The following is a 26,468-nucleotide window of genomic DNA, read 5'->3' as shown; positions in this document are numbered from 1 at the left end:
GATTGCACTAATGAAAACAGCCACAGACAAAGTCCTTTAGGTGTTTTTGTAAAGCAGTTTTTATTTAGTTTTGAATAAAAATAGATATACATAGCATCAGGATGGAGTGGGTACATTTCGCTTTAAAACTCCATCCCAACCCACCCTTTATCAATACAAGGCTCAAAAACAGAATATCACATATTAGCGGAGTACTTATTTGTTGCAAGCGTACACAGCAAATACACTCAAAGAACCCCTCCAAAAATAGATTGAAGTTGTTTGTTTGGATATCTCCTAAAAATCATGCAGGACTGTCAAGAAAACGTTTGTCTGTTTCTGTGGCTCCTCAATCATCAAGGCCTGGTGTTGTGAGTTCATATTCTGGCACCAGCTTCATGAAACAGTCTCCCTTTTTCACTCTGAAGCACCCGATGATTCTTGAATCACAAGGATCTGTGAACAGAGGATCCACCTTCTCAAACACCTTGCACAAAACCATGTCATTCCTCTCCTCAATGGCCTCACAGCATTTGTCACCTGCCAAGATGTATGCAAGGTTTGGTCTTTGGATTTTCTTTTTTTGTGCTGGAACTGTGCTGCTTGGACCCTGTTCCATCCCCGAGAGCCTTTTGGCCACTTGAATAAGTGGTCGTCTTCCCGATCGGACCAGACGTTTCAGCTGTCCCAAGTAGTTTTCAAACCGAAAGGCACTATATGCATCCAGGCATCCAAAGGTTTCTGCTTCATCTGTTAAATGGAGCATGGTATGGACATTATACACCATGAAGTGCCTGCCATACAGCTCTGTTGTCTTTACACAAAATACTCCATCAGACTTCTGCTGTAGTCTGCGTGTTTGCGTGCCAGGTTTGGAGAAACCAAAATATTCAGTGCTACGCTGAAAGCCATGAAAGGCCTATACAGTGGCCTGGACAGAATGTCCTTGAGCACAATTTTTCCTGTATACAGGGCAAACTGACGCAGCTCTGTAGCCTTCCAGCGGTCCACTTCTTCCAAGTTCCTAGGCTTCCTGGTAAAGCAACTTGGTATAGATTCTTTCAAACCACAGAGTCTTCTGCTGATCTCTTGAACCTGTCCAGCAGACAGTCTAACCTTTCTGCTTCCCTTCACCCATTCCACCAGCAGTTTCCTCATAACACCTAAACAAGCTTGGTGCATGTAGTCAATGGGAAACATTTTGATCATATCAGCTGCTGACAGAACTTGTTGGTACTGCCATGAACTCTGGCTCTTCTTCAATCTCCTCTGCCAGTTGTAGCTGTTCCTGATGTTGATGTAGCCCGCTGCTTCTTGCACAGCCCGTGCTGCATCTCGCGCATCCTGCTCGGCACGTATCTCTGCTCGCACAAGCTTTGTCACCTTTTCTACCGCTGGCTGCGCCCTCTTCCATCGATTTGTGTTGGCCTGTCTGGCCAACTTCTGTGAACTCATTATATGCAAATATAATGCAAACCATGCGTACCTGTTGCATTGCAAATGAAAGCAAAATCATACAGTGTTAGCAGTGTATGAAATTCGGCCAAAATAGGAGCTAGACCACAGGGCTAGTAACTTTCAAAAGTTACTAGCCCTGGTGTAAAGTTACTAGACCAAGCAAATCAATGTATGTCGTAGGCACGCGCATCACGTTTTCACATCATACACCACAATTTTCATAATAATAATAATAAAAAAAGCGATTTGGCGGACTTTCAGCTCAGAAAAGATAAAATTGGACATTATTGTTATTTTGTATTTGTGTTTTCAGCTATTTTTGGCATGATTGTATTATCAGTATACTTTAGGCTGGGATAAGTGACAGCGCTTTACATTTTCTTCAAAGAAAAAACACAGCAGATTACAAACAATAATTTATTAAAGTAGAACAACAGACTGAGAACAAGGGACATGAACAATATTAGCAGTGGATCAAACGATCAACATCAGTTCATTTAGGCAAAATGGTAATACAAACCGTAATACTTGCTGTAATAGCAGTAGTAATTGGTCTACAACAGACTACCACAATCATTCCTCATCCTCACCAACAAGACCTCTATCTTCCATCTCACCATCGTCAGAATCTACATTATCCTCCATGTCTGTAAACCAGTCTGAGTCATCAGAGTTTATCTCCTTGGTTTCAGCTTCAACTACTGCACCCCCAGCAGCTTCAGCAACCATTTGAGCACCATCCACTCCGTCAACTCCATCAATCTCTTCCTGCACTTGTTTGGCTCCCTCCAAAGCTGCCATTCTGCCTTTCTTTCTTCCCTCCATGAAGTTGGGTCTGCGATTGTGGTTTTGATTCCACTGGTGAATGGCAGATGATGGATCAAAATCCTTTGTAGGTTCTGAGTGCAGCTGAATTGTCATGAGCATTGTCATGGTGGTAGCCTTCAGTCTATTCCTGTACTGGGACTTGGTAATCTTCATTTGAGAGAATCCTCTCTCACACTCAGAGGTGGCGGCAGGGAGTGATAAGACCAGATCAATTACATGCAGGATATTTGGAAACGTGCTCTTGTAAAGCTCAAACACAGATGGCCAGGACATGGAGTGAATCTTGTTCCCCTGGTTTTCGTACAATGCTTGTTTGAGGGAGGTCCACTCTGCTTCGATTGCACTTACATCTACTCCAACATTGTCGAAGTGCTCCCTGTAGTGGTCGATAATCACTCCAATGAAGTCATCCCCAAAATCATCTTCATGCTCCTGAGGCCATGACTGCATGTCCGCTATTTTTGTAGCTTTGAGGACTTCACCTCCCATGTCACTGAATCTCCGGGCTAGTGAACCAACCAATGCCTCAACGACCTTCTCAATCTGGCCTGAAGAGTAGTCTACCCCTGTTAGGGTCTGACCTTCAAAGGAGTTACAGTCTCCCTGCTGGAGTTTCCGCTGCTCAGGTCCTGCCCTGAAATAGTGAAACCAGCACCAAAACCATCACCACCAAAAATAAAGGCATAAAACAGTTGTGATTTACAAAAGAACCAGCAATAGCAAAGAGCATTTACGTAAATAAGCAAGTGGTTAAACAACTAATTAGAGCAGGAAATGACTTCATGATTTAATGAGCAATGTATCTATATTACCGGTCCTTGAATTTGTTGATGCTGGTCATTGTGGCCTTCAGTGCTTCATGTACATGATAGGTACAAACTTCTCTCTGCTGCAGCGTCTTCGACAGTTTGGAGAGAACGGCCAGAATGTCACTTAGGAAGTGGGCAAAAGTCATGGCATCTTTGGAGCGCAGCGTTTTCAGGAGACCTTTTGCCTTTGCTTGCATACCACTAGCTGTCCTGGTGGTGGCAACCTGCAATTCATTTAATATTTTTTTTAATTTCAATTTACAAAAATGTATTTCAATATGTTGCCACAGTGGATATCAGATGATATCATTCATGCAACAGAAAATTCATCGGGCTGTTAATAACATGTTATTATTATCAAATGTCTTACTTGACTGAGATGAAGAACAATTGCACGGTAACCACGCAACATGTTTTGCAGTGCTGTGTGGGTATGGCTAACCCAGCGCGTTCCTCCAACTCGGACAGGCCAGATCTTGGAGATGTTGGTGGTACTGAAAGCTGCCTTCAAACCAGCGGCCTGTTTAGGGATCCTGTAAAGCTTGTACAGAGCATCCAGGAGGACATAGACTTTGATGAACAAAGAGGCTTGTTTCATGGCTTCTTTGAAGGCCAATTCCACCCTATGGGCCATGCACTGCACCATCAGTATGTCTCCACTGATTCTTTCCCGCATGAGAGCGATCACCCCAGCCTTTTTCCCGGTGTTGACAGCCGCCCCATCGCCAGCAAATCCCACAATCTTCTTCATCATTTCTTCCTTTGGGATCCCCGGGAGCTTTACAGCTTGCATTATAGCATCATAGATGCCATTGGCATCTGGTTTGTCACACTGTACAAGTCCAAGGAAATTGCAGTGAGTCTTGCCATCCACTGCAAAGTGCAAGTAAACAATCTCTTGTTCAGTGGCAGAGACATCTGTTGATCCGTCGGACATTATTGTGATAAACTTAGCACTCTTTACCTTGTCTTCAATTGCTAGACGGGTGATTTCGGCTATAGCAACCAAAAACTCCTTACAGCTCTTTTCATTTCTGTAGGTGCTGCCGAGATCCAGGCCCTTCTTCTCATCCATCTCACACATCCATTTGAAATCAGAAACTGGTCTGCAGTGCATGGCAAGGGCGTGGGCATTTATGAAGAGTATCTTGAGCTTCTGAAATACTTTAGTATTCAAAGTCTCAATGGTCTTCTCGGCTATGCTCTCACCTTTCTTCTTATTCCTGGCCTCATACTTCTCCTGGGCTTCCTTGTGGCCGTCAGATCGTTGGTGACAGACTAAAGTGTCATGCTTCAGGTTTTGACACCCTTTGACAAAGGAACCTTGACTTCGCTTTCTGAAGATATCCCTCTGTTGTCGGGTTTCAGCATGGGGGCCGTATACAGTTTGACATGGCAGGCAGAATAAAGTTTCACTTTCGTCCACAATCAACCAAGGAAATTCTGCTTTCCATGCAGGCACTACACTTCGTTTCCTTTTAGTGGCATCGTATGCCTTATTCACTTCCTTTAAATCCATTTTCTTTTTCTTTTCAGGTGGTTGGTTAGGCGTGAGACCACACCACTGACGGAGCATGATTTTGCTTTGTTATTGTCAACCTCTCTTGCACAGCATCTATAAGATTGATTGTGAACATGTATTTATTCATTCTTTATACAGTACATTTAATGCTAGTTCTGATTATATTACTACTATTACTCACAGACTTGCAGTCAGGGGAGGCAGAGCTAAATGTGGTATAGGGCCAAGCCCTTGGACTACTAAACTTGTTGACTTGTTATAGTCATTTTTTTTTTCTATAGGCCTATTATTATTATTATGGTGGGTGTATGGAGTTTGGAGTTTTTTTGTATAATAATCTGCGAAATCCCTAAGACAAACCTTAAATAAAATCAAAAGTGAATAGGGCCATTACTAGATCAACTGCAGTGAAAACGCAGAAGGGAGGCAAACACAGTAGCTAGCTCTGCCTCAATGAGGGGGACGTGCGAGAGCGCACCAGTCGGGGTTATGCTTGTTCTGCCGTTGATCTGAGCTACGTTATGAGGCTACGTTATGTCTTTGACGTTTATGACCTTGTTCGTCAAAATGGCAGATTTTATAGTGATTAAGATAGGCCTACTCGTAAATCTGACTGAAAGTGGAAGTGTCTGCCTCGCCAGCCACGAACCTCACCGTATGTCACTGCTAGATCTAACATCTCCTCATTGACATCTCCATCCATTTTTTATGTTTTACAAATGATTTAAAAGTGCTAGTTATACAAATCACCCAACATTTAACAGTGTACACGATTAGCATTCAGGCAAACTCATTACAAATATACTCCTGTGTGACCTTAACTTCTAAAACCAAGATTATGTTCACCGTAAAATGACGTGGCTTACCTATAAGATTGAACGCTAACTTTATTACATGTTATCGTGGGCAACACACAGCATGAACCCTACGGGTTATCAGAAGGGACAAAAACATTTGAATAAACAAATTAATAAGACACGAATGCAGCGTGTGCGAAATAAGACCAATCTTATGTTGTGCAAGAGAGGTTTACAATAGCAAAAATAGGTTCGCGATGACGGCCGTAATGCTTGTAATAGACGCTCCGTGCAAAGGGGCTGTAAAATTGCCAGACACACGGGCAGGCAAGTGCATAGAGTTACTAGCCCGGTAAGAAAGTTACTAGACCCAGGCTTGCGGGCGTGTCGTTATTTCGAACCCTGGTGTTAGTGGTCTGCTATCTCCTATCGCTATGAAACAGCCTTTATTTTATAAAAAAATAGGCCTTAACAACCCCATGAATCTCATTACTAATAGCCTGTAAAATGAGGCTGAGTTTTTTCTCTTGCGGGCGAGTGCAGGCATACATTCTCAGAGTGTTGCGGGTGCGGGCGGGAGTGGACATACACATCAGGGAGCAGGTGGGAGTGTAACACAGACGTTGCCAGTGCGGGCGGTAATGGTCAGAAATTTGGCGGGAGCGCGATGAAGAGTCAGTCCCGCGCAGGGCTCTCCACATGATCTCGAGCGTTGGGAACCTTGTTTGTGTACAAGGAAATAACGTTTTTAACGCTGGAACATATGGCAGCAACCCAAAGACAAGGCGATCAGGGCCTGTGCTAACAAAAACGTCTTTTAAGCAAACTCTTTGCACACCAACAATGTTCTCAATGCTGAGTTCATGTGTAGGGGCCCTGATAATACTACAAGCAAAGTGTCATGTTGTGTTGACCCCGCTTAGTATTTTAAAAATAGCGATTTTGATTAGCAATAGCACTTTGTACCCATTCAAAAAGCCATTTGACCCAAAGACTTAACAGTCAATCTTAAAAGTGCAGCTTTTGTCGTGAATATCCTTTTAAACAAACGTTTAAATCAAGTACATTCACAAAAAAGACCCTAGAATGCATTTTGGCGACGGTTTGGCTTTAAACAGGAGAGACTTTGGCAGTAATGTTTTAAACCCCGCCATGCACACAAGTGTAAACGCGACACAATGAAATAACAAACACTTGATTTTTTTAAGTAGTCGATAGAAAATGTGTCGTTAGTGGCAGCACAAAATTTAGTTCAAACTTACCACAAGGGAGGAGGAAAGCTGAGAAGTGAAGAAATGGCGCGCTGGCTGACTGAAAGTTCTGTAATGGCCGCTATTTGGACCGTTCCAATAAGTCTATAGGTGACTGAGATATTTGTTTTTTTCTTACTTAGATGCTTTTTTGTCTTACTGGTTACGCACCTGGACTAAGATTTACCCATGATAAAACATCACAATCAATTGTCCACAGCACATTGTGTTTAATTTAAAATATATGACACCCCCTCCCATCAAATGGTTTCACCTAGAGCGGTGCCATCCAATCCAACCATAATACAATGTTGATTCAATGACATTTTTTCTACTTTAATTCTTTCAGTGGTTGATCCACCATTAATTTCTATTCTATAATTATCTATCTATCTATCTTAAGGCACTTTGCATAGGCTACATGCAAATGAGTAGCCTAAGTGTAAAATATCAATGAATCACAAACTTTATAGTCAGCACTAATAGGCATAGTTCTCAGATCAACCAAAAAACAACCAAACATAACGTTGTGTGGCGGTAACAGTGCAAATACAGGATAACGTTTCAGTTGGCTGGTTCCCTAAACGTTTGGGGGACGTTAGGCTTTGGTAGGTCTCTGCATAACCAAGAGGGAACGTTCTCTAAACGGTTTGGTTCTAACTAACCTTTAGAGAACCAAAGGCCAACGTTCTCTATACATTCTGTGTTACTTGGGAGATCGCGACAGGCTGGTGTACGAGGAAATGAGCCAGACCATGTACTGCTCAGCCTGTCGTCAGTACGCATCGAACGCTCACAGGTCAAACAACTTCATCGTGGGGACAAAAAACCTGAAATTGGAAGCCGTGAAGGACCACGAATCATCTAAATATCACATTGACGTCCTGAAAATAGCTAGTTATGTAACATTTGGAACTGGGACATTGAGGTTGACAGAAGTGTTCTGTACTGTTGTGTGGACTCAGGGTTCAACATGCTGAACTGTGGTGACTGTGGTGACTTCTCTAAAAGTTTTCTCACTGATGTTTTGGAGATCATCCTTTTCTATGAAGCATCTTGGATCTTTGGTAGTTTGATGCACTGTCTATGCCTATGGTTTGTATTTGTAACGGTTGCAAGTGGCTTGTGCTTGTGTTGTCTGTGACTGAAAGTGTTAACCTTTTCCTGAGGAAATAGGTACATTCAGGAAGTTTAATGGCACAATGTTTCCCAGAATAAACATGACTTAACATGGCAGATACTTGTGTATTGTTTATCATATCATATGCAGTAAGACTGTAACATTTGCAACTCAGTTCCTTGGTAGCACCTACTTATTGTAGAATCAATTCTGATGAAAAAGTAGTTGGTAGGCCTACTGATTAGAAAAAAATAATATACCCTATTATATTGTCAACATTAACGCATATATATATATATATATATATATATATATATTACGTATAAAAAGTGGCTGGTACATTTTAGAATCCACCAGTCACAGTGGCCGGTGGGCAAAAAAGTTAATTTCCATCTCTGGTACACACATATATAAATATATATATATATTATACACATCTGCCATACATATCTGTTTATAGTACACATATCTATATATTATACATATCATATACATCTGTTATACATAATATATGCATCTGTCCATACCTCCTCATTCAACAGTGTAAAGTGTTTATATCATTTCAATGTATTCCACATATGTATATATTATACATCCTCAAATCTTTATTGTTGTTATTGTAAATATTCTTCTCTCTTTTTGCACTATTTTATTTATCTTATTTGCACCATGTATGTGGAGTTGTTGGAGGAGCATGGGATATAAGATTTTCATTGCCAACATATGCGTTGTATATGCTGTGCATATGACCAATAAAACCTTGAAACCTTGAAACCTTGAAACCTCATAAGACTGGCAATTGTACATTTATTTACTATGTTGTAACGCACTGCAGTCAAACTAGACTGAATAGGCCTATACCTGCTGTATTGGATAACTTGTGCATCTCTCTCTCTCTTTCTCAGCAAAGCAAACTTGCTTTCTGGGCTATTTTATGCATAACTGAAGAGAGAGAGAAAGTATGTGTAATAAGCATAATAACACGAATGGAGCTCAGGCTTTCACAAATTGACAGCAGCATTATATTTCCTGTGGTTATTTTCTTGAGCAAATTTTAGCTAACTTAAGGACATAATAACCTGTTGCCACCATTGATTTACATTCTAAACTAGCCATCGCATACAGCCATAATTAATGTACACTCTTTACTATCCTTTATCCCAAATAGCAAAAATAATGATAATGATAATTATTTACGTTTAATGCTAAAGTTAGCGTTACCTTGTGTCGGGTCCGCTCCGTGGACTGGATGTGTGGGCTGGATGCCTTCTGTTCAGATGCTGAAGCATGGAAGAGGTACTGTTGTGGTACCCGAGTTCAGTTTTGCAATGGATACACTGTACACTGTTTTTTTTCCCTTTTCAGTGTGTAATGATCCCACATTTTTGACAATTTTTTTCTTTTTCTTGTTCCCATCTCTTCCGTTCGCTGCTAGCTGTTTTTTAATTCCGCCATTTTGACTTTCGCGCCGTCAAATTACGTTTCTGTCTACTTTACATCAGACGCCTCTGTGTCGTAAATCAACACAGCGTTGTCCCACTCAGGGCCGGTTCTAGCCCATTGGCTGCCCTAGGCCCCCCCCCCATGCACGTATATTTTATATAATATAATATTACATTTTCATTCGAAATATGGGTTGGGGCATGTTCATTTAATTCAATGAGGGTTTTATATCCCATGCTTTAAAAAAAAAAAAAAATCGTTAATCAATGTTGTTAAAACAAAGATGTGTGCTTAAGGGCGCCACTAGGGGGCGCCCCCCCGCCAATTTGGCGCCCTAGGCGGTCGCCTTGATGGCCTGTAGGAAAAACCGGCCCTGGCTCCCACTAATGATCATCCTAGAGAAACACAGAGCGCCGCCGTTATATAGAGCTAGTTATATGGAAACGAGGCCTCGATTCAGAGAATTTGCATCGAGGAATTTTAGTAATCGAGTTATTCGAGTTACTCGAGGAATCGTTTCAGCCCTAGTTCATATGTTTATGTATATTCAATGGGAATTTTAAAATAAATAGTAAAGCTTTGAGTGGAACTCTCAAAGTTTTGTGACACGTGGGGGGGTGCCTCTGACCAATTAGCACCGGCCCTGACTAGAACAGTGACATTACTTATATATACAACAATTCTAAGTCCCTCCTGCAGACATCCTGCTGAACACACACACACACAACAGTGGCGGAGTTATAGCCCCCCCTGGAGAGTTTTCTCCAGGGGGGGCTATAACTCCAAAATGTATATATATATTAAAAAAAAGAAGCATGCATACATGTACTAAGGTATAAAACGAGTGTATTTACATAAATGAAAACAACAAAAACAACAATAAAGATAGATAGATAGAAGTGCAAAGAGAAACAAGTGCGATATATAGAGTATGTACAGTATATGCAGTTAAGAGTGATTATGTAAAGATAAGGGCAGTATAAAGAGGTGGGAATAATTGGCATAGTATAAACAGATGTAGTATGAACAAATATACAGATGTGCTATATTACTATACAGATGGCCCATATACATATATAATAAATATATATCTATCTCTATATCTATCTCTCTATCTCTAAATATATCTCTATATCTATATATTTAAATATCATATATAACATGGACAATACACATACTTTATGACAGAAGGCTGTGACGTCAGCCCCGCCGCCAAATCCAGCTGCATTCAGCTCGGGGCGCAGGAGAGGTGCGCCCCAACATCGTCCGATCTCTTGTATTGAAGAGGAGCTACTGCGCATGTACAACTTTTAACGAGAGTCTATTCGCCTTATTCACCTCGAACGTTCCACCAAAGCCCGTCTACGGAAAGCCCCTTCACTCTCTATTCACTCCCATTGTACCGAATTTGGCTGCAGTTCACCTAGGGGGCGATCGCGGGCGAGTGCAGAATACATGGACCCCTATGGAGCTAGGCGGCTAGCTACATCATTCTCCTAGCATATCGTCTACAAAATCCAAAATACTACTGTGGTTTCCGAGAGGTCGACAGGGATTTTTCGTCAAAAGTGGAATAATCTGGGGGTCATAGCCTTTTGTTTTCTTACAGGTTGGGCAGTTGCGACCCAGGTTCTGCTAGCATCTGGCTAATGAAAGCCGATTGGTCAATGAAGAACTCACGACTGGTTACGACCGAAGAATACGCTTTGTGGTACCTGTCCACAGAACATCAACAACGATTTGTAAATTATGAGTATCAAATAATGTCACACCTTTTCAAAACATGTAGAGCCGAGTTCAAATCAGTCCCACGGAGCCAAATCAGCTGCGATCGTATGCAGCTGTTGCTGCGAGGGAAAGGAAAGGGAAGGAGAGACACAAGGTGCCGTAAAGCAATTTATCACGCATGACGTCATCTGATTTACAAAAACCTAATTTTAGTCAAAATCAAGCGAATATAAAATACTAGCTATGTGTCGTTTGTGAGGATTATCCATTCCATGTTTAAAAAACTATAGCAGTGATTTAAAAAAAAATTATATCCAAAGAAATGTAGGAATCTATGGGTGGGGCTCCATAGGACCACATTCATTCTGCACTGGCCCACCAGCGCCCCCCAGGTGCAGTACCATACCGGAACGGTTTTGAGAGTGAACGTTCTCGTCAATATTAAAAGTTCTCTGGTTCCACCGAGCCTGAGCGGTACACTTACCACTTCCGGGAGTTCTCACAACGCGATTTCAATGGCGCCTCACTGCTGTGTTCCCCAATGCACATCATCAAAAAGTTAAAAATCTAACCGAGGACAAACTTTTCACCGTTTCCCCATCGATCATGGACTACGTCGGCAATGGATAGTAAAAATCAGAAGGGATCCTGGTCGTAATTTTAAGGTAAGTTTTATTGAGTTTTAAGCAACATCAAGCAATAGCAACATGCACCTAGCGCTGTCTGGCTTTGCTAATTTCAAACAAGATAATACTGTATTTGAGTAGATATCAATGAGGCTTATGTGATATTACATCAACTAGAGATAACATGTTAATGAGATAAAATCAACATGTTATTTTCAGTCAGACAGGGAAAGGTACATCGTTGATAAAACTCATAATGAACATTTAGCAAGCTGGTTTAAACTGTGGCACTGCTCTGCGAACTGAGCAGTTTGCCCACTTAGCACTATGATACCTGTATGTTGTACGGTGACTCATTTTTCCACACCGAGGGAAAAGACCTAGCCCTCACAAATATGTGTGTTGGGCTCCTATTAACTGTCGATTAAATACATGTTAAGTTTTAAATAAAATCAAACATAGTACAGTCAACAACTCCATATCACAGCTAAGCTTACTACCCCTAGCTGCTACACGCTAGCAGAAACTGAGGTAAATTAGCGTCCATTCTTACCTTCAATGTCGTGGATAAAACCTTCGATCCAGTTACTGTATCCTTTAATTAACACCGCCCGGGGGATGTTGCAGTCGGTACTGGCCCACTGCTCCACATTTTGAATTGTTAATTCTGGCAAACAAGAAAGGTTGGTGGTCCACACTGGAGTTTCCATTGCTGGTGCTGCTGAATCTTCCATAGATCATATGCGTCGGAGTCAAACTTCCGGGTTTGTGTACCCCCAGAGAACTTTTAATATTGACGAGAACGTTCTCTCTCAAAACCGTTCCGGTATGGTACTGCACCTGGGGGGCGCTGGTGGGCCAGTGCAGAATGAATGTGGTCCTATGGAGCCCCACCCATAGATTCCTACATTTCTTTGGATATAATTTTTTTTTAAATCACTGCTATAGTTTTTTAAACATGGAATGGATAATCCTCACAAACGACACATAGCTAGTATTTTATATTCGCTTGATTTTGACTAAAATTAGGTTTTTGTAAATCGGATGACGTCATGCGTGATAAATTGCTTTACGGCACCTTGTGTCTGTTATGATAACGATTCTGAACCCAAGAGCAGACAAGAGACGGTGTTGAATTGATGCAAGGGGGTTTATTGAGTGAGGTGGAGGAGCAGGTAGAGGACGCGGAAACCGGGGGGAGGGTGAGGCAGGCGAGCTGGAGTGCGTGATCCGGATAACTGCAGGCAGAGGGAAACAGAGTTAGGTTGTGGTCAAAGGCAACAAGAGACGAGAGTTCGGTAGCGAGGTAACAAGGTAACAAGGTAAACTGGAGCCGGGTACGTATCATTACCACTGTAGAGCGAAGTACGATCTGGCACCGACAGCAGGGAATCCAAGGGTTTATGAAGGGGAGTTGATTGGAGATGACGACCAGGTGAGCATGATTGCAGATGACGGCCAGGTGTGAAGTGAGACCGACAGGGGGAGTGGCAAACCCAGGAGGAGGAAAAACACAGCAGACTGCTGTGACCACAACAGTACCCTCCCCTCAATGGACGCCTCCAGGCGGCCTAGGCCTCTCTGGGTGAGCCCGATGAAAATCCCGGATGAGGGAGGGGTCGAGGATGAGGCCCCGCGAAACCCAGCTCCTTTCCTCTGGCCCATAACCCTCCCAATCCACGAGGTACTGATACCCCCTGCCCCGACGACGAATGTCCAGCAACTGCCGGACGGTGTAATCTGGGTGGTTGTCAGTCAAACGGGGAGGTGGGGGGGGAACGTCCGGGGGGGAGAGGGGACTGGTGGAGACTGGCTTTAAACGAGAGACATGGAAGGTGGGGTGGACGTGCATGGCTGGAGGCAGCTTGAGTGTGACCGCTGAGGGATTGATGACGGAACTAATAGGGAAAGGGCCAACAAAACGAGGGGTTAACTTCTTGGAGCCAGTTCGTAAGGGGAGATCCCTAGAGGACAACCACACCTGTTGACCCACCCGATAGGCAGGAGCGGGAGCCCGGTGGCGATCAGCAATGCGCCGGTTCTGCTCTGCGGAGCGCAGCAGAGCGGTGCGTGCGTCCCTCCACGTCCTGCGACAACGGCGGAGATGGTGCTGGACCGAGGGGACGGAGATGTAATCCTCCTGAGCAGGAAACAAGGGTGGCTGGTATCCCAGGGAGCATTCGAACGGGGACATGCCGGTGGCAGCACAGGACATGGAATTGTGGGCATACTCGATCCAAGAGAGATGGTCACTCCAAGCCGAGGGGTTGCGCGCAGCCACACAACGCAGCGCGGTTCCGAGGTCCTGATTGGCTCTCTCAGCCTGCCCATTAGTCTGCGGCTGGTACCCTGATGACAGGCTGACAGAGGCCCCCAGCGCTCGGCAGAAGGCCTTCCACACTTGGGAAACGAACTGGGGACCACGGTCGGAGACGAGGTCAGCGGGAATCCCGTGGAGGCGAACGACATGCTGCACAAGCAGCTGGGCAGTCTCTGTGGCAGTGGGGAGCTTAGGAAGCGCAATGAAGTGAACCGCCTTCGAAAATCTGTCCACAACGGTGAGTATTACAGTGTGGCCCTTAGAGGGGGGAAGACCAGTCACAAAATCCAGGCCAATGTGGGACCAGGGCCGACCAGGAACAGGGAGAGGGCGTAACAGACCAGCAGGAGGTTGATGGGAGGACTTGGCCCGAGCACACACCGTGCAGGCAAGCACGAATGCCCGGGTGTCAGCGTCCATCGCTGGCCACCAAAAGTGCCTCTTCAGGAGGGACAGGGTGCGACCCACGCCAGGGTGACAGGCAAAGCGCGATGTGTGGCCCCACACCAGAACTTGAGAGCGAACCGAACTGGGGACAAAGAAACGGTTAGGAGGGCCGTTGCCCGGATCTGGTTCGGCGACTTGGGCCTTCCGGATGAGGGACTCTATCTCCCAGGTGACAGCAGCAACCTTGAGGCAGGAAGGAGAGAGGATAGTGTCAGGGGAGGCCGGTGTGTTCATAGTGTTAAACTGACGGGAGAGGGCGTCAGGTTTGACGTTACGGGATCCGGGACGGTAGGTGAGGGAGAAATTAAACCGCCCAAAAAACAGGGACCACCGGGCTTGGCGGGAATTCAAGCGCTTAGCTGTCTGGATGTATGACAAATTCTTGTGGTCGGTCCAAACCACGAACGGCTGTTCTGCCCCCTCAAGCCAGTGCCGCCATTCCTCCAATGCCAGTTTCACAGCCAGCAGCTCGCGGTTACCAACATCATAGTTACGTTCAGCAGGTACCAGCCGGCGAGAGAAAAAGGCGCAGGGGTGAATCTTCTCATCAGAAGCTGAGCGCTGGGACAGGACCGCCCCCACCCCCGTGTCAGACGCATCGACCTCCACGATGAACTGCCTGGAGGGGTCAGGTTGGATAAGAATGGGGGCAGACGAGAAAAGTCTTTTAAGACCAGAGAAGGCAGTCTCCGCCTCAGGCGTCCAGGCAAATGGGCGGGCAGGAGAGGTGAGACGGGTGAGAGGTGCTGCAACCCTACTGTAATCACGGATGAACCTCCGGTAGAAATTGGCAAATCCCAGGAACTGCTGCAGTTTCTTGCGGGAATCGGGAATGGGCCAGTCTGTCACTGCACTGACCTTCTCGGGACAGGTCCTCACTTGCCCGCTCTCAATGATGAACCCAAGGAAGGATACAGAGGTGACACTGAACTCACACTTCTCGGCCTTCACATATAATTTGTTCTCCAACAGCCGCTGAAGAACTTGCCTGACATGCTGGAAGTGTTCCTCCTGGTTGCGAGAGAAAATAAGGATGTCGTCTAAATAGACAAAAACTGAGCGGTTGAGAAAATCCCGGAGGACATCGTTTACCAGGTTCTGGAACACGGCAGGGGCGTTAGTGAGGCCGAAGGGCATGACCAGGTACTCAAAGTGGCCGAGGGGGGTGTTAAAAGCAGTCTTCCACTCATCGCCCTCCCGGATACGCACCAGGTGGTAGGCATTGCGTAGATCCAACTTGGAGAAGACTGTAGCACCCTGCAGCGGCTCAAATGCGGAACTGATGAGGGGCAAGGCATACTTGTTTTTGACTGTAATGTTATTGAGTCCCCTGAAATCAATACATGGACGAAGAGACTTGTCCTTCTTGGCAACAAAAAAAAATCCTGCACCAACAGGAGAAGAGGAGGGTCTCATGAGGCCAGCCGAAAGAGAATCCTTAATATACTTCTCCATGGCCTCCCTCTCAGGACGGGACAAGTTATACAGGCGACTACTGGGCAAAGGGGCGCCGGGGAGGAGATCAATGGCACAGTCATAGGGGCGATGGGGAGGCAGGGTGAGTGCACGACACTTACTAAACACCTCTCCCAGGTCATGATAGATGGGGGGGACCAAGGAGAGGTCGGGGGTTTCCTGGGGCAAGGGGACACCTCCCTCTGTTGGAAACAGGGCAGACTGTAAGCAGGTGGAGTGACAAAAAGTGCTCCAACTCACCACCTTGCCAGAAGACCAGTCAAATTGGGGATTGTGCCGCTTGAGCCAGGGGTGGCCCAGAACCAGGGGAATAAGGGGAGACCGGATGACGTGAAACTGAAGCATCTCGTGGTGATTACCAGAAACAATTAACTCCAGGGGCTTAGTACAGTGAGTAACAAGGGCCAGGTGGCGGCCATCTAAGGCATTAGCGTTTAATGGAGAGGGTAATTGTTCCAACTGAATGCCAACCTGAGACGCGAAGCCGGCGTCGATGAAGTTCTCATCCGCTCCCGAATCCACAAGGGCCGATACCGGAAAGGGATGACCGAGGGACAGCAGAGTGGCATCCAGCGGTGAGCGTGCATAGTGAGGAACGGGGACGGAGGGGGCGTGGCTCAGCAGGGCCCCGAGTCTCACTGCCGAGCCCTGTCTTTTGGTCGTGACGGACAGGTGGAGATGAGATGCCCGGGCAGCGCACAGTACAGACACACTCCGGTCTTGATCCGATGAAGCCGCTCCGCTTGGGTAAGACGAGTGCGCCCCAGCTGCATGGGCTCCTCTTCAGTGACTGCATGTGTCACGGGGGCAGAGAGAGCAGCTCTCGGGAAGTGAGGAGAATAGGAAGCAGCGAGTGCCGGGGGTACGGAACTGCCTGTCCTCTCCCTACGCCGCTCGCGTAGACGATTATCCAGCCGGATGGAAAGGGAGATCAGTTCATCGAGAGTGTTAGACTCCTCCCTAGTAGCCAGCTCATCCTTAATTGACTCGCTGAGAGCGGAAAGAAAAAGCCCACATAGTGACCTGTCGTTCCAGCCCGACCTGGCTGCATGGGTCCGGAACTCGACGGAGAACTCAGCTACACTGCGGGAGCTCTGACGAAGGGAAATAAGCCGCTTGGCGGCGTCCCCTCCCTCTACTGGATGATCAAAAACCTTCCTCATTTCGGCTACAAAAAGCTCAAAATTATCGTTGACTGGGGAATCACTGTCCCATAATGCTGAAGCCCACTCTAATGCGTTACCCTTAAGTGACCCCATAATGTAGGCGATCTTAGCCTTTTCAGTGGGATAGGTGAGGGGCTGCTGACTGAAAACTAGTGAACACTGGATCAAAAAGGCTCTGCACATACCCATGTCCCCAGCGTAGCGCTCAGGCGCAGGAATGAGAGGCTCACGAGCTCGTGGCAGGTGTGTCGGGAGAGTGGGGGCCGGCGGAGGTGAAGCTGACGGTGGAGGCGCTGTGGTAAGGGGGGCTAGTAAGTCCAATTGCGCACCCATCTGAGTGACTCGGGTAGCGAGATTCTTAACGGCTTCCATAGCTTCCCGGAGGGCTTGGCTGTGCTCAGCAACCTGAGTGCCTTGGGCGGCGAGAGCTCCGCGGATGCTGTCCATGTCTGCTGGGTCCATCTTGGCCAGATCGTTCTGTTATGATAACGATTCTGAACCCAAGAGCAGACAAGAGACGGTGTTGAATTGATGCAAGGGGGTTTATTGAGTGAGGTGGAGGAGCAGGTAGAGGACGCGGAAACCGGGGGGAGGGTGAGGCAGGCGAGCTGGAGTGCGTGATCCGGATAACTGCAGGCAGAGGGAAACAGAGTTAGGTTGTGGTCAAAGGCAACAAGAGACGAGAGTTCGGTAGCGAGGTAACAAGGTAACAAGGTAAACTGGAGCCGGGTACGTATCATTACCACTGTAGAGCGAAGTACGATCTGGCACCGACAGCAGGGAATCCAAGGGTTTATGAAGGGGAGTTGATTGGAGATGACGACCAGGTGAGCATGATTGCAGATGACGGCCAGGTGTGAAGTGAGACCGACAGGGGGAGTGGCAAACCCAGGAGGAGGAAAAACACAGCAGACTGCTGTGACCACAACAGTGTCTCTCCTTCCCTTTCCTTTCCCTCGCAGCAACAGCTGCATACGATCGCAGCTGATTTGGCTCCGTGGGACTGATTTGAACTCATCTCCTTTAGCATTTGACAAATTATTCGCAGACCTGTGTTTATGAAGTAATTGAGCAAAGTACAATCAGTGATGTCTCTAGTCACATTTGTCAACTTCCTTCAGGCATTGACAATTGCGCAGATTTTCCCTCCAAATTTTTTAAATACCGGCTTTCTTGCGAAGCCGAGCGCAGATAGGCTGCATATAGTACAGATATAACTGAATATAGAAGGAAAACATGTTACCTTTCATCATCCTTGGGGAAGCTGAAATAGGACAGTCCTTTTTGAGAATTTTTGCAATTAATTGCAGCACACTGACGCGGCATCTTTATCTTAATCAACTTTTTTTTACGGAATGTTTAATGTTTAATGTTCTAGAAAGCGGGATTTATCCTTAAGGTAGCAATATAGCAATATCGAACATACGCTCAAGGTAAGAAAACAAACACATGCTCGTAATCAGTTAACTTTCAAATTTATTTTTACAATACAATGTATGTGTGTGGTAGGATCAGTACATCCAAAGTTGACCATAATCAAATAAAAAAGTTCGATTGTAATGTCCTTTCAGAGTCCTCCTTAAGAGCTTTCTTCTTCTTCTCTTTTAACGGCGGTTGGCACCTTAAGAGCGTTGTTGATGTTCTGTGGACAGGTACCACAAAGCGTATTCTTCGGTCGTAACCAGTCGTGAGTTCTTCATTGACCAATCGGCTTTCATTAGCCAGATGCTAGCAGAACCTGGGTCGCAACTGCCCAACCTGTAAGAAAACAAAAGGCTATGACCCCCAGATTATTCCACTTTTGACGAAAAATCCCTGTCGACCTCTCGGAAACCACAGTAGTATTTTGGATTTTGTAGACGATATGCTAGGAGAATGATGTAGCTAGCCGCCTAGCTCCATAGGGGTCCATGTATTCTGCACTCGCCCGCGATCGCCCCCTAGGTGAACTGCAGCCAAATTCGGTACAATGGGGGTGAATAGAGAGTGAAGGGGCTTTCCGTAGACGGGCTTTGGTACCCCTCAGCCTCGTTCGAGTTTCAAAATGGCCGCCAGGTGAATAAGGCGAATGGGCAAAGATTCCTGCGCACAGGGCGGAAATACGTCACCAATCAGACAATGTCAACGAACAAAACAACTTTACTCATCATGAACTATGAAATATTTATCTTGCACATCTAAAAAAATATATACATATATTTTGAAATATTTTTATTTTATTATTTAATTTTTATTTAATTTTTTTATGTCTTATTCAAGGAAATGTGGTGAGAGGTGATTGGTGGGGCGGCGCCCCAGCGCCCTCTATTGGCCAGCCGCCACTGACACACACACACACACACACACAGCTGGGGAGGCAGTGCTCGAATTACGTGGGAGCCAGAGGGAGCCGAGCTCCCATAGAGTGATAACTGGCTCCCATGAAAGCAACAAAGTCAAATTTTTGAGGGGGTCTCTCATATCTGAAGGTGTCTGCCATATATTGCATTGTAATTTAATCGTAAACAACACTCATTATCCATCCCTTTGCGGTCTCCAACCATTAAAGACGTTACATTAAAATAGGCTAATACCGGACGTGCTTATACGCTCAAGAGCGCAGCATACTGCACTTCACCACCACACCACTAGGCTACGTGAGCAAACTGGATAAGATCGATTTGACAGCACTCGCAAGTCCGAAGAAGTCACATAAAAATGTGCTTTTGAGGTAAAGACCAACAACACATCTTAAATTTAAATGTAATTGCCAGTTATGCCGCCGAAAAAAAGGCCACCTGCACCGAATTCATATTCGGCCCTGACCAGTTTCGGTTTTACCACTAAAAAAACAAAAATAGTTGCAGATTTAGAATCAGAAAATGGCCTAGCAACAGCTAGTTCTAGCCAGGCGCCTAACTCTACTGAGCCAGAGGACGTTGTGGCTACAACCAGTCATCATGATGTTTTAGCTGGGACACTTACCAATGACGATGAGGACGTTGAGGAGGAATTGGACGGAGAAGAGGCTGCGGAGACGGGGTCGGGGTCCGGGACCGATATGGAACTGAAGCACCTGCGCCACCTGCCTCAGAACTGGGGGCTCACACAGTGGCGATCGTGGAAGGAGAGAAATCCATGGTTGTGTACAAGTGAGAGTGGCCTTGGGTGCGCTCCCTGCCAGGCAGCAAAAACTCTCTTGCTCCATGAAAAAAAGACTGGGGTGCACCTTTCGGATGCATGGGTTAATGGGACCGTCAGTAGCTCATTGCAAAAGCAATTACGTAAGAAGATTTACCTGCACCGGGACAGCCTTGCTCATAAAAGAGCAGTGGAGATAGCAGAATTAAAACAAAAAGATGTTCTGCCCACCAAAGTTGTAGAGCTGAGTTTGGCTGCCATCGACGTTACATCAAGCTCATTTAGGGCGGCGTACACTATAGCCAAAGAGAGATTGCCATACACCAAAATGACGCCGATCATGACAGTTAATGAGCTTAATGGTGCAACAGTGGGCCCTGCACACCGCTCCGATCACTCCTGTGCTGCTATTGTGAAACATATAGCAGATGAAATGAAAAGAAGACTTGTTTCCCATGTCTTCAAACTCGACTCACGTATCAGCATAACGTTGGATGAAAGCACTGTGCATGGACGCTCCTATATGATTATCTACATGAGGTGCGATGTAACAGGTAATGGAGACGTAGAGAACGTGTTTTTGGACATTGTTGAGTTGGAAAAAGGAGATGCAGGATCTCTTTACAATGCGTTAAAAGACAGTCTTCAAAATGTGGGGATAGAGGCAGAATTTCTTAAGAGGAACTTCATCAGCATAGCCACAGACGGAGCCGCTGTCCTTACCGGTAGGCATACAGGACTCATTGAAAGACTTAAACAAGACTTCCCTCGACTGCAGGATGTACATTGCCTGGCACACCGATTAGAACTAGCTGTTAATGATTCTTTGAAGGCTGTGGCTGGGTGCAACCATTTTGACATTTTTATTTCAAAGCTTCATAGTCTGTATCACCAATCCACCAAAAACGCACGGGAGCTTGAAAATGCTGCTAGGGAACTAAACATGCAGATTTTAAAAATAGGCAAAGTCTTCACAATCAGGTGGGTGGCAAGCAGTTTCCGGACAGTTAAAGCTGTGGTGAAAGATTTTCCTGTTTTGGCACAGCACTTTACAATGGCCAGCGAAGATGCCTCGCGCAACGGTGTGGAGAGGGCGAAGTATGGTGGCCTACTCAAGCATCTGACATCTACTGGCTTCCTCTCCGATTTGGCAGTGATGAAAGATGTGCTTCGTGAACTGCAGGGGCTCTCATTGAGACTACAGAGAAGGGACACGTCTCTGGTGGATGGCAGCAGACAAATCCATCAAACCATCGAGATACTGTCTGCTATGAAAGAAGATGCCGGTAAAACGGAATCCAAGATTCGCGCAGGCATAGCAAGTGGTCGGTTCAAAGGCGTTGTGCTTAGGGAAACGCAGCCTAAGATTAATAAACCCCAGTTTTATCAGTCCATCCTTGATAATCTCAGATCACGTCTTCCTGACAGTGAACTTATTGCCATGCTCAAGCCTCTAGATCAGCACTTTTGGCCTGCAGAGAGGTCAGACCTAATGCTATTTGGAGAGCGCGAAGTGGGGAGATTCGCAAAACTCCTCTGTGAATCTTCTACCGAGGCTATCGAGGAATTCCGAGATTGGAAGCTTCAAGGTTCTCAGGGGAATACTCTTAAGAAACTTATCGTCGCATGCCGCACTATACTCCCGACCTCAGCGGAGTGTGAGAGGGGTTTCTCGGCTTGCAATGACACAGATGATAAAACTAGGAACGGACTGCGTGCAGCGAGCCTCACTGCCCTGCTATTCATTGACTTGAATGGACCTCCTATTGAGAAATTCAACCCCGTGCCGTTTGTCCACTCATGGATTAAGAGTGGCCACCGGACATCAGCATCATGGATTCCTGGGCGCAGGCCCCAGCCAGCTGAGAGCAGGGCAGTTTGGTCTCTTTTGTCTCCGTAAAGCCCAACAAACATGATCAGAGCATCGAACTGAATTGTTACATGATGGGTGAGTTTTGTCTATATATGCGTTCATTGGGTTACATTATTTGACAAGTCCTGAGAATGTCATGTTTGCTGTTGAACTTGTGCTTTCTTCTATGTTGTTTGACAAAGCCATAGGCTACATAATGCATAACAGTTCACAGTCTAGCCTGTCCCTAAACTGAAATTCAAAAGAATATGTTTAATCTATTTCCGTAAAGCCCAACACGGTCAAACATGATCAGAGCATCGAACTGAATTGTTAGGCCTACATGATGCGAGTGTTTTGTCTATATATGCGTTCATTGGGTTACATGATTTGACAAGTGCTGAGAATGTCTGTTGAAGTTGCGCTTTCTTCTATGTTGTTTGACAAAGCCAATATAGGCTACATAATGCATAAGTTCACAGTCTAGCTAAACTGAAATTCAAAAGAATATGTTTAATATATGTATTTGTATGTATTGCGATATTGGAATGAAATATGGACAATCAATAATATGTTTAAATTAAATGGAACCGATTTCTGTAAAACAAACCCCAAAAAATCTGTCTGTTGTGTTGTGCGTGTGTTACGTGTGTAAGTTGTGTCTACCGTGCGCAAAAGCGCCATTCGCACCTATACGCGGCTATTTAATTGACATGTTAGGTTATGGGGGGGGGGCGGGGAGTCCAACTTGTTTTTATAAAATAGAGAGACCCCCTTGAAGACAAAAACATAATTCGAGCACTGTGGGGAGGGGATTCAGATCGTGAATGTATATGGGGGACGATAGACCAATTACCACCCTACGTCTCACTAACGTTACGTAAGTTCAACTGCGCATCTTGGTTGCAAAATACTTACTGCAACATGTCGTGTTGTGCTGTGGGATGCCAGAATCGTAAATCTGTTAACAGCTTTCTTAAGTTTTACCGAATACCATCAAAGCACACTCCTTTTAATGCTAACCACAGACATCTTTGGTTACAAGCAGCTCGCACTTCATATCAGGTAAGGTAAGGTTATGCTAATGCTAAAATTAGTCATCAATTGGGTTAGCTAACAACAATTATTCTTATTCTACAATAGGATGGAGGATAATGTGATTTTTGCATGTGTATTTGAGTCGAAAGAGCTTTAGCACTTTGGCTGAATTTTGTTAGGCTGTCTTGCTAATAGCCTAATAAGTAAATGATTTATACCTGCTCTTATCTACATTCAACTTGTGTCTATCTTTGATGTTGCTCTTTCTATCCTTTGCTATGGCTGGTAGCAGTTGGGTGTCTGTCCTCTTAGGCTTTTTGAAGCTGATCTCAGTCAGTCTGGCTGGTTTCACCTCTCTCTTGGATGGGTTGATCCACATATTTGTCCCTGATGTACAACACCTCTCTGTCCTGCCCATCCTGACCCACAGCTCAACTTTAAACATTAGTGAAGCTGCATGGCTGGAGCATGACCCTAACCTGCATAAGGTAGTATAGAGGTGCTTCAAGTAAGATTTGTCAATAACAACAGCTGTAGGATTTCGGCCAAAAAAGCGGTGCTGTTTTGTTTTATTAAATTACTGACAAAGACTGGATTGGATAAACAATAATAGAAATGTAAGACCATTTAGTAAAAGTACTGGTCACATACCCTGCCATACAAGTGTAGTTCACAGTCAGAATACAGTTATTTTCCTAATTGACGATAACCCAGGACTTGAACAACTCTGTCTTCTTGCCTTGCCTTTGGCTCTGCAGAACCTCCGTCTTCAGCACCACGAAGTTTTGGACATGGTAGTCGTGACATTGTATATATTGGACATGACCACAAAGAACAAAGTCGTACGCATCAAGAGACTTGTACGCTTTTAACTTCTCTCGGGTATAAACGCTTGGAGTGTCAATCAGGTAATTAAATATTTCCAGCCACTGAATTCGTGGCCACTTATTTTCGTCCTTTAACCACTGGCAGGTCGCTACAGCATACGGATCTGTAAGACGTATCCCACTCAGTAATGTCAACTTCGTGTCCTAACAGAGCTTATCGCTGGATGACAAGCTGTTGTAATACGCGGAAAACATTTACAAAATCTCAAATAATGCTATGTTAGGCATAGGGATGCAAATTATCGATTAATTCATTAATCATTAGTTGATTGACCTTATCGATCGATTAACGATTAACTGATATAAACGGCTTTTTTCCTGAGAATGTAAATTTCTCAGTGTATCAATAGTGTCTTTAACATTAAAAGCTAAATATTGCTTATTTACTGAATAAAAATGCATGCTATATTGCACAATTGATGTTTTATTGTACCAGTTAGGATAATGTGCAGATAATGGCATTTATGTAGTTTAACAAAATACATTAAGCACAGAAAATTAAAATACATAACAAAATAATTGTGCACTGGCTCACCTGTCGCATGTGAAACATTAAGCAAAATAAAATTAATTTTAAATAGAAATCTAAACAATATGGGTAGGCCTAGCCTACACAATATTAAGCCTACACATTATAATCTGGTTAACTACATATGTAAAACTTGAAACATTAGCAGCATTTATAATCCCCTTTGGTCTGAGAAAGGTAACAGTAAGATAACTAGCCCTGGAAACTTCAAATATATTCTGAACACAACTTAAATCATCCCTGAGGAAGGTGACAGTAACATTAGAGGGCGACCCTTAGAACAGTCAAATGAAGATATAGGCTACCTCTCCTGAAACAAAAACATTCCTGTCTCAATGTGTTTTGAATAGGCTCCTGACCTAGACCCCTCTATTTTTGTTCAAGAAAATAAGCATATTAACGTGGTCAGGAGTAAGTTGTGTGCGCAGCCTGTTTACAGTCAGGCCAGCTGCTGAGAATACACGTTCTGATGGGACAGACGTGCCCGGTATGCACAGATATCGTCGTGCCACATTTGCCAGCCTCGGAAATCTTCCTTCATTGACTTTCCACCATTCTGTGGGACTGGAATCAAGGAGTGGTGAGGCATCCTTCAGAAACATGTCCACTTCCTCTTTAATGTCATCGTTGCTGCTGGTGGTATAGTTTTCACCCAGTAGAAGAGTCATAGCAGAAGTGTGTCTCTGAAGTGTAGCTCCCTGGACTGGCACATCATCTCCAGTGGTGGCTTCATTTGTTGATGTGGAGTCCACATGTTCTTCCATAGCCAGTTCAAGCAGTTTGGTATTAGCTGAGATCCTGCTTGCTGGGCTTAGAAATCCCAGGTGCTTATGCCGTGGGTCCAGCATCGTTGCTATCATTGGTGTTGTTGATGTGAGGTCTTCAGACTCAACCTGTTAAAATTAAATAAAGGAGAAAGCTAGCATTAGAGTTTTATTTAATAAGGTTTGACATGACAAGGGTACAACTGCATAAAAACGCAGTTTACACTGTGACAATGTGTTGGTGATAAGTGATTCACCCCATAATCTGTTATATAGCTCAAATGTGATCGAAGAGTTTAATTAATTAATGGCCATAGCTTACCTTCATCCGTTCCCCCAACGAAGTGCGCACTTTAGATTTGAATTCCGCCACTCTGTTGCTGTCTCCATTTGCCATCTTGAGATGCGTGTTAATCAGACTAAATGTGATGGGGTACGTGTTGGATATGGATACCTCCGCCTCTGCTGACATTACAGTAGTAGCACATTGGAGAGCCTCTAGTGCTGGCGCTATGTCCTCCATAAGCTGCCAGAAGTCGTCTCTCAACTCCAGCGTCCTCGCATCTGAAAGCTTGGTCTCTGAGCGGTCTGATAGCACAGCACACACGGCCCATCGCTGTTCTACGAGTCTGCCAAACATCGCATGTACAGAGTTCCACCTGGTCTTACAGGACTGAATGAGCCGATGAGCTGGTAGCTGCATTTGTCTTTGTTTTGCTTCTAGCGCTTTCGTTGCTGGTGTGCTGTGATTGAAGTGCTTGACCAGCCTGCCAGCAGCTCCAATTACTCGGTTGACACCAGCAGCAGCGAATCCGTCATTGACGGCCAGATTTAAAGTATGAGCAAAGCAACACACTGACTTCCAACTGACTCGTGCGGGGTTGTTTGCTGAAACAATGTTCCGAGCGTTGTCGTGCACACAGGCTACTACACGGCCGGTGAGTCCCCATGACTCCACAGCCTGGTTCAGTTTGGCAGCTAAATTATCAGCTGTATGTCTCTCGGATAAGCTCTCCGTAAGAAGGACTGCCGACTTTACCTGCCAGTCGTTTTCAATATAGTGGCAAGTAATCGTGATGTAGCTTTCTGTAGTCAGTGCTGTCCAACAATCCGTCGTCAGAGCCACATTAGCCGCGGACAAACATGTTTTTAGCCTAGCCTTCTTAATTTCGTAGCGTGCCTCCAAGTTGGAAGTCACAGTCGCTCGCGAAGGGATGTTATATCCTGGCTCCATGAATTGTATCAGCTCCCGAAATCCCTCGGTGGTGCTAATTGGCATTATATCTCTTTCAATCATCCCGCAAATTCT

The 26,468-nt window shown here is 45.1% G+C and overlaps 1 protein-coding gene and 1 long non-coding RNA gene across 2 annotated transcripts; both read right to left on the bottom strand.

Moving 5' to 3' along the window:
• Window positions 1–1,693: 1,693 nt before the first annotated feature.
• LOC134865325 (zinc finger protein 862-like) lies at window positions 1,694–4,790 on the bottom strand. Its single transcript, XM_063884841.1, has 3 exons — window positions 3,445–4,790; window positions 3,078–3,298; window positions 1,694–2,899 (listed from the first exon to the last, which is right to left on the bottom strand). The coding sequence occupies exons 1-3, from the start codon at window positions 4,648–4,650 to the stop codon at window positions 2,011–2,013; spliced, it is 2,316 nt and encodes a 771-aa protein (XP_063740911.1). The 5' UTR covers window positions 4,651–4,790; the 3' UTR covers window positions 1,694–2,010.
• A 19,480-nt stretch (window positions 4,791–24,270) lies between these two features.
• LOC134864220 (uncharacterized) lies at window positions 24,271–26,306 on the bottom strand. Its single transcript, XR_010165804.1, has 2 exons — window positions 25,482–26,306; window positions 24,271–25,288 (listed from the first exon to the last, which is right to left on the bottom strand). It is a non-coding gene; the product is annotated as an uncharacterized LOC134864220 (long non-coding RNA).
• Window positions 26,307–26,468: the final 162 nt, after the last annotated feature.

Source organism: Eleginops maclovinus, chromosome 5 (assembly GCF_036324505.1).
Source record: "Eleginops maclovinus isolate JMC-PN-2008 ecotype Puerto Natales chromosome 5, JC_Emac_rtc_rv5, whole genome shotgun sequence".
Lineage (NCBI taxonomy): Eukaryota > Metazoa > Chordata > Actinopteri > Perciformes > Eleginopidae > Eleginops > Eleginops maclovinus.
This window is presented reverse-complemented; position numbering and strand designations above follow the sequence as displayed.

Coding starts and splice junctions, on each gene's coding strand:
- LOC134865325 (XM_063884841.1), bottom strand. CDS start 4,650: ATGCTCCGTCAGTGGTGTGGTCTCACGCCTAACCAACCACCTGAAAAG. Junction 3,299..3,444: donor TTGTTCTTCATCTCAGTCAA/GTAAGACATTTG, acceptor AATGAATTGCAG/GTTGCCACCACCAGGACAGC. Junction 2,900..3,077: donor ATCAACAAATTCAAGGACCG/GTAATATAGATA, acceptor TCACTATTTCAG/GGCAGGACCTGAGCAGCGGA.